Source organism: Brachyistius frenatus, unplaced genomic scaffold (genome assembly GCF_029030835.1).
Source record: "Brachyistius frenatus isolate BFR_SWC_R1_liver_20210118 unplaced genomic scaffold, ASM2903083v1 Contig_2, whole genome shotgun sequence".
NCBI lineage: Eukaryota > Metazoa > Chordata > Actinopteri > Embiotocidae > Brachyistius > Brachyistius frenatus.
The window spans coordinates 7,336,715-7,353,946 of NW_027210601.1; the positions used below are offsets into that span (position 1 = coordinate 7,336,715).

Below are 17,232 nucleotides of genomic sequence, written 5' to 3' on the forward strand. Positions count from 1 at the left end.
GAAAAATGTAATCAACTTTAATAATTTAAGATGCTTTTAAAAGCTTCGAGTCATAAAACGCACCAGGAATGAAGTAAAATAATATGAGAATATTATTATATATAACAGGTGTAGTTAGTGTGCACGGTAGTCTATATAAGCTGGATGTGTTTACAGAGAATAAACATAATACCTACAAACCAATACAAATTATAGCCACTCTTGCAGGATTGATGATTTCATGTATAATTTGTTACGCCAATCTTTCTTGGAAAAATGAAACAAACCCATGTCATGTATGATAAGCGCTCGCGTTACAACCGTAGTGTTTACACTCACCATGGACAGGTAGCAGAGATGCTGACAGATTTGGCAGCGTCTCTCCGAGGACTCGAGTGCAAGCCATTTGCCGCGGGGCTTCTTGCGTCCCTCGCCGGTAGCCAGGCTACCATCGTGTGTGCCATAGCGGGCAGAGGAGAGCAAACCTGCGTTGTAGAGTTCCTTACGTTGGCGCATCTCTATGTTCCTATTGGACGAGAGAGATGCTCGTTAAGTTAAGATCATGAAAACCTTTGCTGCTGTTGAGTAGAAACTATTGTGCGTTAAACTGGATGTTTGTTATGGCTCCGAGAAAACCGGGGACAGCGAAACCTCCTCTATTAAAAGTTTGCAGAGGATGACGTTCAATACGATAATAACGCTGACTGAAAATATAAATAAACTACGCCTAACTTAGGTGACTGAGCTGCATAACATTGTTTCACTTTAAGTTTGAATTCCACTTTTTTTTTAAGGTATTATTATACTTTCACACAGCAGTACATTTGGTCTTTATGAGATAAGTTAAGACCACAATAATTGACATAAGATAAGCACAGAAAATGAGGTGCCTAATGGCCACAAGCACAGTTACTGAACTGATTTCAAAAAATATCAAGCACACTACTTTTAAAAGGGTCACTGAATACCAAACTACATTTTGAAGTGCTGATCTTTATGATGACATCTTGACAGACTTTGGATTATGTTGTGTATGAGTGTGTATGTGTGCACTACTGTATCATACCTGAGGTCTTTGAGTAGGGCGGAGATGGTGGTGAGAAGAAGGCCATTGTCCCTCTTGGACTCAGCTGTGGCGATCTGATACAGTAGCTTCTCCATGGAGAAGGGTTTGGCTATACAACGACATTTCAGGTCCTGCGCAAGAAAATCAGAAAATCATCAACAGACAGTTTATATTGATATATTTCTATGGGAAAATCAAAAACACAACCCCCCCCCCAAACATCAGCCATTTATTTAACTAGTTTTGTCCATCTTTTAATAGTTTACACGCATACAAATACAAGGTGTGGACTGATGTGCTCCAACAATGCTGATCATCTCCTTCGCTGTGTACAAATGAAATTGTTTGCGGTCGACTCAGATCAGTATTTGTTGCCCTCTCCTGTCATTCGTAAGTCAAAATGTTTATTTGGAGGAAAAATGTTTCAGGAAGTGCACCACAGTGCAGCACATTGTATGAATGTCATATTACCCTTGAGGGCAATCTTGGTGTCACATGAATACAATGGTATTGCTGAAGGTATATGTTCTTCCATCACCATAATGCCCCTAATGACAATGGGAAACATTTCCCTCTCTTCTATTACGGCTATAATGAGGTCCAATAGTCCAAAGGCTTCCTCATGATCACAAAAAAAAAAAATCTAAATATGCCCCCCCTAAGGAGAGTTAGAGCTGCAATTACTCCTTCAAGTTCAACATGTTGGCTGATTAGAGAATCAAGCTGGAGGTTCTAAGTTCATTTCTTCATTTCAGTTTCAATCAACTTGACATAAATCAGAGCTTTAACGGGTGCAGTCCACAGGGGCCGGCGCTGTGAGGAATTACGACGCCGGAGTGAAAAAGAAACCCACTATGATTTAAAATCCGTCTTTATCTGTTTAACATGGATGGCCCATTGTGTTGCTCTGCCCACGTTGATTTATGTGCTGACCTTTGCGGCCTGGTAACCCAGGTTCATCCAGTGTGGTGTGGCAAAGTGCACCGTCTCTGACACGCTGTAGCCACAGCACACTTTAGAGACAAAGGCACCGGGGAAGCAGACCACAAACTGGCCACTCCGCTGGACCGTACGGTGAACCTTGATGCCTTCATGGCACAGCACCTCCGGAGAGATCTGGAAGATAAAACAGTGAGTGAGAGAGAGAGAGAGATACAGCAGTGTTTACATTTGTGAAACTGTACATTTTTGGGAATGAAGTGGGTTGACAAAAACACCACACTGAAAAAAAACAAACACTTACCATGACATTCTTCTCCAACATTTCTAGTCCTGGGGTGCCATTGGCCTGAAGCAGTGTATGGACCACCTTGTCCAGCTTAGCCTTCTCCTCAGCAGGGACAGAATACCTGTCGGAGGAACACGCACACATCAGCACACACAGACTCAAACTGTTTTTTTTTTTTTTTCCCCCATTGGCTTTCCTAGCTCATTTTACATATATTTATATATATATATTTCCATGACGACGGCAGAGTTTTGAGGAAACCACCCTGTGCATACTTACCAAATGCAATCAGCACCAGTGTGTAAGTAATCAATATATGGAAGGCGATTTTGGTCTCGAGACCAGCATGAGGTAGAAAAGACCATGCCAATATTTAGCCAGGGAATGGTCACCCCTGCAGAGACAGGGCGGTTTGAAAAAGACAAACCAGAACATTAGTAACTTCAGGTTACACAGCAGAAACAAAATCACACAATAACATCTGAGGTGTGCAGCTACTGAAGTAAAAGTAAAAGTCAATATTTGCATTTTTTTTTTTTTTTTCTGGAACCAACACTTCAAACTATGTGACAACTCGTTCCTTTGTGGTACTAAATATAAATGGAGTCATTGCAGCTTTTTTTGTTTTGAGCAGCTACAGCTTATGCTGTATGAAACAACCTTTAGGAAAGTTCAGAGAGATCCTTACCAGGCACAGCACCCAGATGTCTCAGTATGGATCCAGAGTTATTCGGGAGGACACTGAGGTTCCATCCATGTCTGAGGAAAGGAGGAAAAGAAAAAAGAAAGGGTCTTCATATTTTGAGAGATACCAGCAGGAGATAGCTCCGTTGTTACTCTTGAATACGATGACAGTTCCTTTTGAATGTATCACTACTGAGGTTCACACTGTTTGATCAGTTAACAGGTCAAGATTGCAGACTTGCAACACTGGCAGAATATTTTGTCCAAACTTATGAGGTACATACGAAGTAACTTACTTTGAAAATGGCTCTGATTTTCCTGTGGGGAAACCACTGCCATGTGTACTGGTGTCCACCTTCCCACAATGCACTGCCACGTGGCTGTCCCTCTGCTCCACGATCCTCCAGTACTCTTGCTGCAAGAGGGGAAAAAAAAAAAAATGTAAAGCTGGTAAGTGGAAGAGTGCATGAAACAGGGTACACGTTTCAGGTGAGCCTCAGAGTCAGTTATGAACTTTACAAATGTTGCTAGCTTATATTCTGAGAAAACAGAACTCATTTTTGAATAATTTTTCATATAGCTAAGGTTTAGATGCACATTTGATCAACAGTTACAATGTTTAATTGAGAAAATAAATAGCTAAAATGTATACATTTGAAGTCGAACCACTGCAAGGTATTGAAAAAAAAATGCAGTTTACATTCAGTACAAGTGTTTGATCAGTGCTCACCTCAACCTCAGCAGCCCCTGGTTCCTTGTTAAAGCACATGGTCATGGTGTTCCGGGCTATCCTGAAGAAGTTGGTCAAAGACACCGATTTCCCCTGCAACAACGAGATATTCAACATCATAAGTCACAGCCTGCTAGGATGAGGAGGCGAGAGAACTGCACTCTAAATATTTATGGTATTCGGTCATGGAAACTGCAGGGAAGGTGAACCCGAAGTGGAATGTGAATTAAAAAAAAAATGAACAAAGAAAATACAGCTGGACATCAATGGATTCTCCTTTTCCACACCTCATTGTTGCATGACTCAAGAAGTCAAAGGGAAAGTATTACTGGCAAAAGACTGCATGCATGTTCGCAGAAAATATATATCAGCTGCACATGTGTCTCGACACGGCTCCAACTCTGAGCCTGCGCTATGAGTCCCAGACACATTTCCCCTGGACTTGACCCCGTCTCCCATGGACACCACTGCTACAGAGATTCTTTGAAGGTGACCGACCATAAATCTGGCAGCTCCAGGCCGGGAGATGTACACACTCTGCTGAAAGATGACCTTGCGGATTCCTCCTGCTCACAGCGACAGTTTGTCTTACTTTTTTTCCTCCATAGGTGGCCAGATGCTTTCACATTATAACTGACCAACTGTTTTTATCATTACATTATGTACAGGGTTGTAAAATAATGCAGTTAGACAATACGGTGCAGTGGTGACGTTGTAAGCCCTGACGGGATTTTCTTTCTCCCAGTCAGTAGCCGCACTTTCTCCAACGTTTTCCTGCCACAATTAGAGTTAATTATACCTTTGACATGCACTTTGTTCTCGTGATAGAGAAAGTGAAATGTAACCTCCTCTAGGGGGCCACTCCTGATGAAAAATGCATACAAATCTGAGCTGAGCAGAAAAGTGATGAGTCATATTTTGACAAGCCTGCCCTGTCAGGACGGTGACAGCCATTCACATGTCACTCTGCTGAATAGTACTTCTATAACTCAGAAGTCTGTGGACTGTACGGGGCCAAGTCCCCTGACAATACCTCAGTTCTTCAGAGGCAGGTCATACAGAGGGATTTAGTTACCAAATGAACTGGGGGGGGGTCAAATGAGATCCAGATTTGAGATGGGTGGAGTGTTGTGCAGCCTGAGAGCGAATGTGAGAGCGAGACAGCCCAGAAATTAAGTTATCTTAAGTTTCTGTTAAACTCATCAAGAAGCTATGGTAAAATCCATGCACTCAAACCAAAGTACCATGGCATTTATTTTTGTCCAAACAGTATGAATGACAGAATTTGAACTGCATTGCTACATGTGCACAAAACACTAGCCTCGTAGCTGACAATAGCTTGAGGGTTTGGCAAGAGGATGCTGCACGAGGGAGAGGGTTTGGAGAGAGGACTGGAGATTTGGGAAATGGCTAAGAGCAAGGACATCGGCTGAAGGAGAGAAGCCGTGGGGGAAAGAGGGGTGGATTAAAAGAGCTGAACGGTGGGTGGTGAGAGCTTGAGGAGGTGGGGCTTTTTTTGGAGGGGGCAGGGCAGGGTTGAGGGGAAGGGGGCAGGGTTGAGGGGAAGGGTGGTTTTAGGGGGCTGCCTTTTCTCTGACCTACATTTGAGCCAGCCAGAATCAGCATAGCGGCCAGCAGGCTGGGGGCGGGGGGGTATATACATCCTGTGTGTGTGTGTGTGTGTGTGTGTGTGTGTGTGTGTGTGTGTGTGTGTGTGTGTGTGTGTGTGTGTGTGTGTGTGTGTGTGTGTGTGTGTGTGTGTGTGTGTGTGTGTGTGTGTGTGTGTGTGAGAATGAATAAGTGAAGAGACACGCCAAGAAGACACACACACAGATGCACAGATACATTAAACAAAACCACAAAACATGTCAGGCACAAAAACTGCTCTCATTCGCTCAAACGCTAAAAACCAGGTCTTTACAGGGACACAGTCAGTCACAAGTACTGCTGCACATAAGCAGGTGCGCAAACTTTTGAAGTTTGCTTTGATAAACCACAAACTATGACAGCATGACGTTACTGGGAACAGCTAACAGTTAACACCAAGCCAACATTCTTCCAAAGTGAAACCTAGTCAAGAGTGTGTAGGAACAATTTGTAGCAGCAGAAGAAAGGCTGCATGTTCCACTTACAGGCATTTACCATATAAATAATATAAACAAGACAATGTGCTTATCATTTTAGATTGAAGGACTGCCCTGATAATGGATGCCAAAGTACAAGGTATCTTCCTGATGAGTCATCTTTTAGCTGACAAAAATGAAAACGGGGTCAAACCCTGATAATGAGGCTGGCAGAGCAGTAAAGGACGCAACATCCACAGATGGTTTCATGCCTTAAAGCTACGCCTGATATAAAGGTGCGGTGTTCGACCTTTAAACAGACCTCAATAAGCTGTAACAACAGTTGTTAACGAAACTTAATGACTTAAGGGGATGAGAAACCAAAGAACAGAAAAAAAAAAAAGAAAAAGCGAATGAAAAGAAAAGATACACTTACGTGCCTCTTTGTCTGTATGCTTCAAATGTGTGGCATAAACAGCTAGTGTCTTCTTCATCCTCACCTTGTAAATACATTTGTGCTGGTCACTGAGAACGCCCCTGTCCTCCTCCTGCTGCTGCTCTTCCCCATGCTGCCTGTCCTCTTTGCCTTGTTGTTTTTCCTGAGCGAAGAGCCGGCGCCGGCCCGCTTTGACCTGAGCCTCCAGCTCCTTCAGACGGTGATACACTCCATTGGTGCGGTGGTGCCCTGTCGCTCCTCCCACTATCCCACCGACCAGCCCATTTTTGGGCTCGTAGCGCGGCAGAGAGAGTGCGCTGGGGGCCGAAAAATCCGAGAGACCCTCCAGGGGGCCCCGCCGCGACTCAAGGTTCTTTTTCTCCTGCAGCACCTCGGACTGCAGTCGGAGGCGCTCCTCAGCGCTGAGCGAGTCATAGGAGAGGATGTACTGGAGGTAAGCCTCCTGCAGCTTGGCCAGCCGGTCCTGCGCTGACTTGGGGATGCGCAGCAGGTCGGCGAGCTTGGTCCACTTCTTCAGGTCCATCACCTGCTGCATGCCGCCCATGTCGTTGATGAGCTGAAAAAAACGTGACAGGTCCACTTCGCAGCCACCTGCATGAAGCAAAAGGACAAAGACATGGTGAACTCAAAGACAACAAGAGCAGTGAACGCCACATTTTTCATCGATTAGCATGAAAGTAAAATTGCCACTGACAGAAGAGAACTTCTTTCCCACTTAAAAATGCAATAAGTCCATAGAGATGTCTTATTTCACTTATATAAACTCAGCTTTTTAAAAGCCACCAAGTCAAAATAAATCAAGACGACTGCCATCTTGGACCATTTGCTCTTTTGGCTAAACACGCCATTTCCTCCAGGCCAGTTCATTTTATTTGAAACGGCCAATTCACCTTTCAAAAATGATCTGAGCCGTCATCGTGCCAAACAGAGACACAAATTACTGTTAATGTAGAACTGATCTGCTGGGGACAGTAAAGGAAGTCATTTGGAACCGGGGCATCCTGGCTGGCTGAACTGTGGCTCAGCGGCTGCCAGGCCGCTCTGGCTCACAGCTGCATACCAACAGTGCTCACAGTGGGCACTAATCTGTATGCAGCTGTATATAAGGCTACAAACACAGCATAGCAAATACAGTACCAACCAGTGTATGGCTATCAAATTTTAACAGCCACTTATTTGCATGCATGGGAGCATTCGCACTGACAGAAAACTCACACACGCAGTCTGTGTGGGAACTCGGGCTGCTTAAATACTCATAAAAGGCTCATGTCATCGTGAGAAATAGAAGGTGACGGGGCAATCTGGGAGAAATATTGTTTTTGTTGGCCGTCGGGCTCTTCGGCAAGTTGTTCCACTTTGTTACCGTCATATGTAAACGGGAGCATAAAATCGGGTGAAAAGCTACTGAAGCTGTCAGAGCACCTCAGATACCAGTTGCAACAGCAATATTTGTGATGCCGATATACTGGCTCTTTTCTTTCATGGCTTTATGGAGCCCGGAAAGAGTGACAATACAGTTTAACTTCAAAATACTGAGAATGTTGACAGTATACATTTTTTGTAATTGCTTTTGATGTACTCAATCTAGTTTAACACCTTTATATCTCACTTTGAAGAAAAACAAAAAGCGGCCCAAATTTGGAATTAGATCTCTGGGTTTGTTCACGCCTGTAAAAACAGCTCGGCTACTCGGTGGCAGTCCGCAGGGACAAACCTGTGGCTTGATGCTTTATTAATTCAAGCAATTAAGGAAGTAATTTTGGTAATTAAATTGCCTCGTGTACACCCACAAATACATGCTCGTGTCTGTCTGCTCGGCTCACTTACCAATGACAGGTGACTCATCCATGGTAATGCCCTGAGATTTAAGGTGCTTGCGGATGCAAGCCAGCCGCTGCACGTTGGGGCCCCAGCGCCGGCCCAGCATGTGGACCCTCTGCACCTGTGTAACAAAACGCATCTCCTCGCTCAGCTTGCACTCTGGCCGCCAGTCTGGTGGCGGCACCACGCGGCACATGCCGGCCACCTCGGCCTGTTCCCTCACTGCATCCATGTACACCAGGGGGTCCTGGAACTCCCTCGGTGCTGGCCGGAAGACGGGGACTTCACCCAGCGCTGCCCAGCCCTCTGACTTACTCTGCTGGCGCTCCCACTCCTTCTCCTGCTCGCGTTCCTTCTGGCGCGTCATCTCTTTCTCGTGCTCCCACTCCTTGTCGTGGTCAGCAGGCCGCCACGCTGCTGGTTTGAGCTGTCCGGGGCTGTTGGTGGAAGTAAGAGGAGAGGAGGAGGAAGAGGAGGAGGAGGAGGAGGAGGAGGAGGAGGACACAGAGGTTTGTTGGGGGTCTGAGGTAGTGCTGGCACGACTGGGGTTCGGTGAGTGATTCTGGCCTAATGAGGGGGAGGAAGAGGAGGAGCTCCGACCATGAGACCTGCTCTGCTGCTGCTGTGCTTGTCGTATCAACATCAGCTTGCCAGCCGATGCCCGCTTCGGTCGCTGGTTCACCGACTCCACATTAGCTGCTGGTGTAGACGGAGGCGGGGTTTGTTGAGGAGGGGGAGTAGACGGGGGAAGTGGGGTAACGGGCTGAGTTTGTTTGGAAGAAGGAGGCGTTTCTGATTCATGTCCGTTAGAAACTGGAGTGGTAGGGGTGCTGTTTTGTGTGGTAGCTTTCTCTTGATTGGCCACCTTCTTGCTGCTGCTGCGTGTCTCCAGAGGCGAGGGTTGAAGTTTGGCCTTTTTGGGCTCGTTGCCAGTCGTTTTGCCTTTCTGCTCAACGACCACTGTCCCCACTGAGTTGAGCACTACCTCCAGACGCCGTTTGGAGTTGCGCAGTCCTTCTCGACCTGGGCACTCCACCTGGCACTGTCTCTGCCCGTCCTCCTTAGCCAGGGTGTTGTGTCGCTGTCCATTTAGCCTGCCGTTGAGTCGAGCGCTGGCAGCCACGTTGTGCAGCCCATTGGATAGTAGCACCTGTTTGCGTGTTTTTGCATTGCTGTGGTGGGCTGGTGCCGCTGCTTTTCCTGAGTTGGCCAGCCCATTGCTGGCTGCTGGCTGGCTGTGCTGATTGTGATTGTTCGCTGACGATGGTGTCGAGGCGGCGCTGTTGTGTTTGTTGCTGCTGCTGAGTTTGGTTTTCTTGCCCAGTTCTTTCTGTTTGGCTTTGGTGTAGGTGACGTGGCCCTTGGACACGGTGGCTGTGTACTTCTTCACAGTTTTGGACGGCAGTCGGAAGTCACGGCTCTTTTTGGCACCACTGACAGCTTGTGCCGAGCCCGCCCGTGTCAGCCCGTTCACTTTAGAGACCTAAGATGCACGGTAAGAGTGAGAGAGAGAGATAGGACACATTAGATGAGCGGATCGATCGTGTATATAAACAGGAATCTTGTCTGGAAAGGCAGTACGAATGCTGATAAAGCTTAAAACTTGTCTGATTGGATCTCTGATTGTGCCATGTTAGGTCATATACCTCTCAAAGTAAAAAAAAAACAACAACTAAAAACGATTGTCGTGAAGACAGTAGAAATGCTAGAATTCCCCATAGCGTCCCCACACACAGATAAAATTATCAAAGTACAACCCAACACATGCAGAGGTGTGGGCGCAACACACACTCCAAAACGAAGAGGCCAAACACTGAGATGCTAGCTGCGGAGTAAAACATTTGGCGGGTCAAACCAAAGCTATTTGTGGAAACCTACGCTATTCATTAAGGAACCAATCAACAGTCTAGATTACTATACTTTCAAATGCAGTGCACTTTTGTAAACTGCAGTTCAAACTGCTGTCAACACAATGGCTGAGATTTAGAAAAAGGATATGTGAAAACCAAAACCAAAACCACTACATCCCGAGATAAACAACGGTTTAGAGCGGGTAGGAAAAAAAAAAAATAAAGAGATGGTGGATATGAGATGGAAAGCAGGGATGGCTCCGTGGTTTCTGCTAGCAGATGGCTGGACAGTATGAGGTAGGAGGTGGGGTCAGTGGAATGGAATAAAATCCCATCTGGGTATATAAAAATAGCCTTTTATTTGCTATGGGTTTCTTCAAATGCTATAATTCAAGTTCTGCAGGTCTGCATGGGTTTTAATGTGCATGCGTGATAGCAGGAGAAACAAAGTGTGTGTATGTGCATATAGCATGAAGCATTTAAGACCCCCAGCTGTAGATCAGACATCTGGTACAGTGGTGTCTCGTCCTATGGCTGGATACGTCAGTGGGAAGAAACACGGTCATCCTCTGCCTCAGTTCAAAGAGCTTTACAGCCGACTCAGAACGTATTTAAATCAATTCTGCATTTCTGTCTGTTTTTCCATTTGTGTCGGTATTACAGTCTGGCTTTTCTCAGGTGCCCACTTTTTTTTTTTTTTTAACCAGTGCCCTTGCTCTTTTCTCTCCATCACTTCATTTCCTGCATGACTTTTCTTCCAAATATACTTCCCCTGTATGCAATTCTACGAATAAATATTTCTCTCTCTCTTCCTCCTCATCTCTATGTCGTTTTCATGGCCCACTTTTCCTCCAGCCAGGAGTTTCTCATTCCTTTTTTTTTTTTTCCTCTCCCTTTCTACATCCCTTTTGATTGGTGTGTGTGTGTGTGTGTGTGTGTGTGTGTGTGTGTGTGTGTGTGTGTGTGTGTGTGTGTGTGTGTGTGTGTGTGTGTGTGTGTGTGTGTGTGTGTGTGCGTGCGTGCGTGCGTGCATGCGTGCGCTGTGAGAGCGGATGGGCCAACAGTGTCAGTAGATCTTGTAAAGTTAAAGATCGGCACTTGGTTGCCAAAATCTGAATGGGTTGAGCTGGAGGTCATGTTTCTGTAGTGGTTTTTAACATAAATGGGTTATTTTGTGCAGCTGGATCTAGTTCCATTTTATTTTGAAAACATTTTCAAACAAAAGCAAATATTACTTTCTTCTCATGTTTCTAAACCGTGCATGCAAAGAAGGGATACACACATTTGTACATGTCAGAGAACATGAAAGAATACATCTATGTTTTATGGCCATCTCTCTGCTGTGTCTGAGTCTTTCTGTTTAGACTAGCTGGAAGTGAACCACAGAGCCGAGAAGGGAGGGAGGACGGAAAGATGGAGTTATCAATCACAGCCAGGGCGCCACAGGAGGGAGGTGACAGCCGGCCCATTGACAGGTTTGCCTTTGAAGGGCTCTTGTGTCACACTTGTGTGTGTGTGTGTGTGTGTGTGTGTGTGTGTGTGTGTGTGTGTGTGTGTGTGTGTGTGTGTGTGTGTGTGTGTGTGTGTGTGTGTGTGTGTGTTTGTGAGCAGGCGCGGCGTGCATGCGCATGTATTGTATTGTGTTTGTCTCAGGTGGCAGGGGGCCGACACAAAGACCAGGCCATTAAAAGATAAGGGGGGACTGAAACCTAACCCTGCCTCCGTCAATCACCCCCCCCCCCCCCCACACACACACACACACACACACACTCACGTCCGGACACACACGCACACTCTTCCTCACAATGGAAAAAAACACAGGGTGACAAGGAAAGAGGGAGGACAGAAGGGGCAGGAGAGGAGAGGGATGAGAGATACAGAACGCAGCAGTGATATGAGTGGATAAAGGAAGGCCACATAGCATAAAGAATTCATAACCAATCTGACAAGTAATCTCACAAAGTTCAAACGGCCTTATTTTTTATTGTTTAATTAGTCAAATTATTACAAAGTCAAATGTTTCAGTATATTTAGTGTAAACCTGACACTGAAAAGGAACTGTTAAAGCTGTAGTTGTCAGATATCTGCTGTTTTTGTCCAAACAGTTTGCTGACAAAGCGACTCCAAAAGACAAATATGTCATGACCACTTCCTGCCACAAGAGGGCCCAGCGGACCGATTCTCTTCAGGGGGTTCATGTCCCCCTCACTTTTCCCTCTGTAGTTATATGGTCTTGTGGAAAAGGATGATGGCAAGAGAGGTGATGATGAGAAGAGAAGAGAAGAGAAGAGAAGAGAAGAGGTAGACGAAGATGCAGGTGTGGGTGAAGGCAGCTTAAAAGAAAGGTAGGAAAAAAAGTGCAAAGTAGAAAGAGAGAAAGAAAGAAAGAAAGAAATGAAAGTGTGGGTGAAGGCAGCTTAAAAGAAAGGAAGGAAAAAAAGTGCAAAGTAGAAAGAGAGAAAGAAAGAAAGAAAGAAAGAAAGAAAGAAAGAAAAGGATTTGTAAACAGATGTGGAAGTTCACTGCTGCTAATCTCCACCGGTGGAGAGAATCTGAAAAGAAATGAAAAGGATGATGAACAGAACAAGAGACAATGAAGCCAAAAAGGTAAAAAAAAAAAAAAAAAAAAAAAAAAAGAAGATGCAGACGCACACAGGCGGGCAGCCGGAGATTGTTCTGGAGTGGATTTTGGTCGCATGTGAGCAGGGGAGGGAAGAGGAGGGAGGGAGAAGGGAGGTGGGTCTAGATGACATCATGTGTTGCTATAGCCCAGCTGAGGCCTGGCAGGAAGATTTTTAACACACAACATCTGCAGGAGCCAGAGAAGAGGAAGGGGGGGGGGAAGCGGGAGAGACTGTGAGAGGAGGCCAGCCAGAGGATAGAATAAGACAGGAGAAAGTTTAACCCTTGCAAATCTTGACTGACAAAACAAGGGAGACCGAGATGCAGCTTTATAGTCACAACTACACTTCTTTGTCAGGATGTGACAAGTATTGGCAGCATCTCTATGCCTCTCTCAAAAATGTAAATTCACATTCAGACGATACAGATACAAAGCAGTGACCGCAAGAACAGGTGACTGATTAGATCTTATGTTGTTGCTGATGCTCATGAAGCTTTTAAAAGTGGAGACAATTTGAAGCAACTTTGACGTTTTTTTTGGGGGGGACTAATGAAACCATTTACAGTGCAAACCTTCTCACCATGACTGTTACTATTATAAGTCTGGGTTTAAGATGAGTATGATAAGCACATGCCACATGATAGCGTTCCAATGACAATCAACGGGTTAAATATACTGAACTATAAATTAATTCCTATGGTGTAGACCGCCGAGAACGCCTCAACAGTGAGGCATAAATCCGACTTAAGCCTTCTTCCCTCTCTGCTGTCTTATTAGGGTGCAGCGCAATCCAGCCCTGGGCAGGCTGATTTTTAAGCAGCAGAAAGGTCATGACAGCCAGGCACTAATAAAACACACACTCCAGAACCTGGTTTATAAACTAAAAGGAACACATCTACGTACGGAAGTTCAAAAAAGGGGCAAATAAAGCGTGGTACATTATGTGATCTTAAATGAGCATTTGATTTTTGTTGGTTTGTCATCTAGTCTAATTTCATACATAGCAGCATAAGGGAGGTTAATAGAGGACGCCGGAGGACAAACAGCTAAACAAGAGTCTTTTTTTAAACGATGCCGAGTCGGCTAAACGTCCGGCCCTGCACATCCCACCTGCCCTCGCTGCTGCTGACATCCCCGCTTTTGTTATTTAATTAAAATGGATAGAATCATATTGTTTTAGAAAAGGTCCTTTTTACGGTGGCTGTGTTTTGTTGAAACAAGTTGTTATTAAATTAAGGAGAACTGAATCACAGTGAATTGAATTATGATAATGCCTTTACCCTTCGGTTTTACACACACAACCCGTAGTTCATTTTACGGCTACATAATCACTTAACCTTTTATATGGCTTAGCCTGTATTTTCACAGTTGGTCGTGTATATAAATGTGTGTGTGTGTGTGTGTGTGTGTGTGTGTGTGTGTATGTGTGTGTGTGTGTGTTGAACACACATGGTTAACACACATACTGTTCATGCTAATTGGAGGGAGAGCAGAGAAAGAAGAAAGAAAAAAAAAAAAGCACTAATCCTTCCAAATGATTGGAGCCATGTTGTCAAGGGCAAGATCCGTCTGTTTGACACAGGAGCAGAGAGAGGAGAGAGATAGAGAGCAAGAGAATGGAGCATGAAGAGAAAATGAGTGAAAGGGACTGCAAGAGCCAGATATGTATAGAGAGAGAGAAGTTGAATGAAAAACAAAACACACCGTGTAAGAGGAGTCTCAAGGATCACGAAGGTTGCCAACAGTGTGTGAATTGAAAACTCGGGAGAGCGAGGGAGTAGAGGAAGAGCTGTAGAACAAAGACTCCTGGGTAAGTGAGGCTGAAGTTTGCCTTGGCAGGCGGTCGCACTCATTGAGATTCATTGTTGGTTTTACTGGACAATTCCAGCCACTTTAAAAACCTGAAGCACACGTCCAGTCTGCAGCAGCAGCAGCAGCAGTGCCGCAGAACAACAACAACACCACCACCAACAGGGGAGAGGTTTAACAGGAAGGAAACTGTAGGGGAGGAAGTGGGAGGAAGTGGAAGAGAAGAAGAAAGAGAAAGAAAAGGGAGCAAACATAGGAGAGATGAGGATGTGATGTGGAGCCTCAGCCATTAATTAGCTAATGGGATCAGAAGAATGCCAGTTTTCTAACTTAGGCCATCTTCAGCCCTTCTCTTCCTGCTTTTCCCTTTCACTTTGTGGGGTTCCTTGAAACCTACTAAGTGCCATGGAGAGGGAGGCAGGATTTCACAGCCCCTAGCCAGCACTACTAAATATAGCTGCAGTTGGGCAGGCCAAAACACAATCATTATTCTCCCAGACACAATGGATTGAGGAGAAGGAGAAAAGAGAAGGAGGAGGAGAGGAGAGGAGAGGAGAGGAGAGGAGAGGAGAGGAACAGGAAAAGTGTGGTCAAAGGAGGAACTCGGCAATAAAAACAAAGTATAGGAGAGGGACAAGAAAGTCACAGGAGTATTTAGAAGAAACCACAGAGAGAAAGATAAAAATGAGGACATGGCTGATGGGTAAATGACAAGAAGACTCAAAAGAGGCGAGAATTTCAAGTGGCCTAACAACCACTAAGAACATTCAGCACCCTCAAGCTTGTTAAACCAAATATTCCATGGTATCTCCAGTTATAACAGAGCCGATTCCAACCATCAACCCGCCCTACAAATGTCCCTATAGCAGCAGGTTTCCCCGTCTGTGTGATACTTCTGGGTGATATTTAACATGTCGTGGCTCTGCCATCTAATTGAAAGTTCAATGATGGGTATTTCTGCCCACACAGTACCTGCTTGCGCAGCTCCTCAGCAGCTCTCCTCGGTGGCAACCCGTTGGCTGAGCTTCGACTGCTGGCCAGAGCCTGCTGCTCCCTTGCGTGCTCGCGGGCCTCCGCCCGCTCACTGCGCTCCCTCAGGAGGGGTGGGGGCGGAGGCGGAGGGGGTGGCAGCGGTGGAGCAGGCGCATCCCTGCCGTGAGTCCCCGCCTTGGGCCTCGGACTCTCCCTGGTCCCTGCTTTACTGTGGCTGTGAAACACTGGAAGGGAATGAAGAGAGAAACGCAGGATCAGGTGTGCTGCTTTTGTGATTCTTAATTGATATGGGAGTGGATCGTAATAGACACAAGCTAAGGACAGACTTCTCATTTGCTTGAAGTGGCTATTCACACACAGGCACACACTTACACCAGCTGTATGTGGCAGCAAGATTTGGAACAAGCTGAAATGTATTTTTAGTAAATGCTTTCAGTGGAAAATTGCTGCAAAATATTTGTAGTTATTCCATACACTACTTTTTAAGGGAGAGAAATGAGGTAGCCATAATGTACAGGGTTTTTTTTTACCAGTGATTACAAAGCTAACTGGTTCTGCCTCCCACAAAATAAAACATGAATGTTTTCATATAGTTCGTATGGAGGTGTAAAAGGAGAGGAAAACTTCCTAATGAAGAGATCTGTGGCTGACTTAAGACCTCAGCTGAGTGTGCAGCAACAGGACAGACTCCACAGTAAAGTGTTGCACGTTTAACGTTACAGATGTAGGAATATACAGGATATGTACACATTTTATATTTTATATTTTTCAAGCTCTACAGCCTCGGAGAAATTTCTAGAGCGGCCAACCATTAAAATGAGATAAAATATTAAGCTCCTGTACAGAAAACAAACTGAGAGAAGTTTCAAAAGTGGGGACTTCATATCTATAGGACATACTATGCGTTAATAATAAGCAGAAAGGGTCAGAGCCCATCAGGGCCAAACCACAACGACCAAGTGGAAAAGCCCGCACAAACATTGGAGTGACAGCTTTTGGCAAACATACAGCCTCCAATCAGTGAAATATGCATGATTTACGGTGTACATGAAAACGTATTTATACTGCATGTCAATGAACCTGTTCAAAATGGACTTCGACTGCATCAACCCCTCAAGATGATGCTAAGAGAGTCCAGCTCTCTTCAGCTTTTATGAGGCTGAATTTAAAGTTTCACCGAGTCCTAAAATCCCCTACAGCAAAAACACTCGCATGCAATCCTCAACCTACACATGTATACTCTGAAATGCAAGGCATGCATCATTAGATGATCTGTGCAATTTTAAGCAAGAAAGCATGTTACTGTCTGCAGTTATGTGTGCGCGCGCGCGTGTGTGTGTGTGTGTGTGTGTGTGTGTGTGTGTGTGTGTGTGTGTGTGTGTGTGTGTGTGTGTGTGTGTGTGTGTGTGTGTGTGTGTGTGTGTGTTTTTTAGACAGTGAGTGTGTGTCCACTCATAAACACCACAAGTGAGCGTCTGCAGGTCTCTGGGGCCCGTGGCTCAATGAAAAATTAGAGAATTTCTGACATTTTGAGAAGTGAGCTAAGCAAGAAACTGAGCCCAATAAAAGCTGTTTAATTTAGCTATGTCAACATGGCATATGGCAGAGAGAGAGAGAAGTAGAGCGATGGAGCGCTGATGAATGGCCTACAATGTAGGGCCTTTCCAGTCTCTCTTTACCTCCCAGAATAAAAATGTTTCTCTCTCTTTCACTAATTCCATTTCTCCTTTTTCTCAGCTGCCCACCCGCCCGCTCCCTCCTCCCCTCTTTCCCTCCCTCCTCCCCATGAGCCCATATAACTGTTCTCCTGCTGGAGAGTGGCCCAAGCTGCATATTAAAGTGTCACGTTTGACACCAATCTTAATACCGCAAAATGTACCAAGGTGTGAGCGTGCTTTTTTCTCCATGTGTGTGTGCCTGATATCCAAC

General features: G+C 45.3%; 2 protein-coding genes across 7 annotated transcripts in view; one reads left to right on the forward strand and one right to left on the reverse strand.

The window, feature by feature from the left end:
• The window catches only part of jarid2b (jumonji and AT-rich interaction domain containing 2b), a 267,034-nt gene that overhangs the window by 164,295 nt on the left and 85,507 nt on the right, over window positions 1–17,232 (reverse strand). For all 6 annotated transcript variants that reach the window (XR_011310860.1, XR_011310859.1, XR_011310858.1 and 3 more), the window contains 11 exons: window positions 15,283–15,527; window positions 8,035–9,511; window positions 6,251–6,798; window positions 3,688–3,780; window positions 3,254–3,372; window positions 2,962–3,032; window positions 2,553–2,667; window positions 2,289–2,394; window positions 1,979–2,161; window positions 1,046–1,176; window positions 319–505 (listed from right to left, as the gene is read on the reverse strand). Coding sequence is in view for 1 of the 6 variants with exons in the window: in XM_069697211.1 (XP_069553312.1) it covers window positions 319–505; window positions 1,046–1,176; window positions 1,979–2,161; window positions 2,289–2,394; window positions 2,553–2,667; window positions 2,962–3,032; window positions 3,254–3,372; window positions 3,688–3,780; window positions 6,251–6,798; window positions 8,035–9,511; window positions 15,283–15,527 (3,275 nt within the window). In the remaining 5 variants the exon portion in view is untranslated. The remainder of the gene's footprint in view (window positions 1–318; window positions 506–1,045; window positions 1,177–1,978; window positions 2,162–2,288; window positions 2,395–2,552; window positions 2,668–2,961; window positions 3,033–3,253; window positions 3,373–3,687; window positions 3,781–6,250; window positions 6,799–8,034; window positions 9,512–15,282; window positions 15,528–17,232) is intronic.
• The window catches only part of LOC138620366 (nuclear transport factor 2-like), a 396,989-nt gene that overhangs the window by 156,152 nt on the left and 223,605 nt on the right, over window positions 1–17,232 (forward strand). The gene's annotated exons all lie outside the window — the stretch shown is intronic.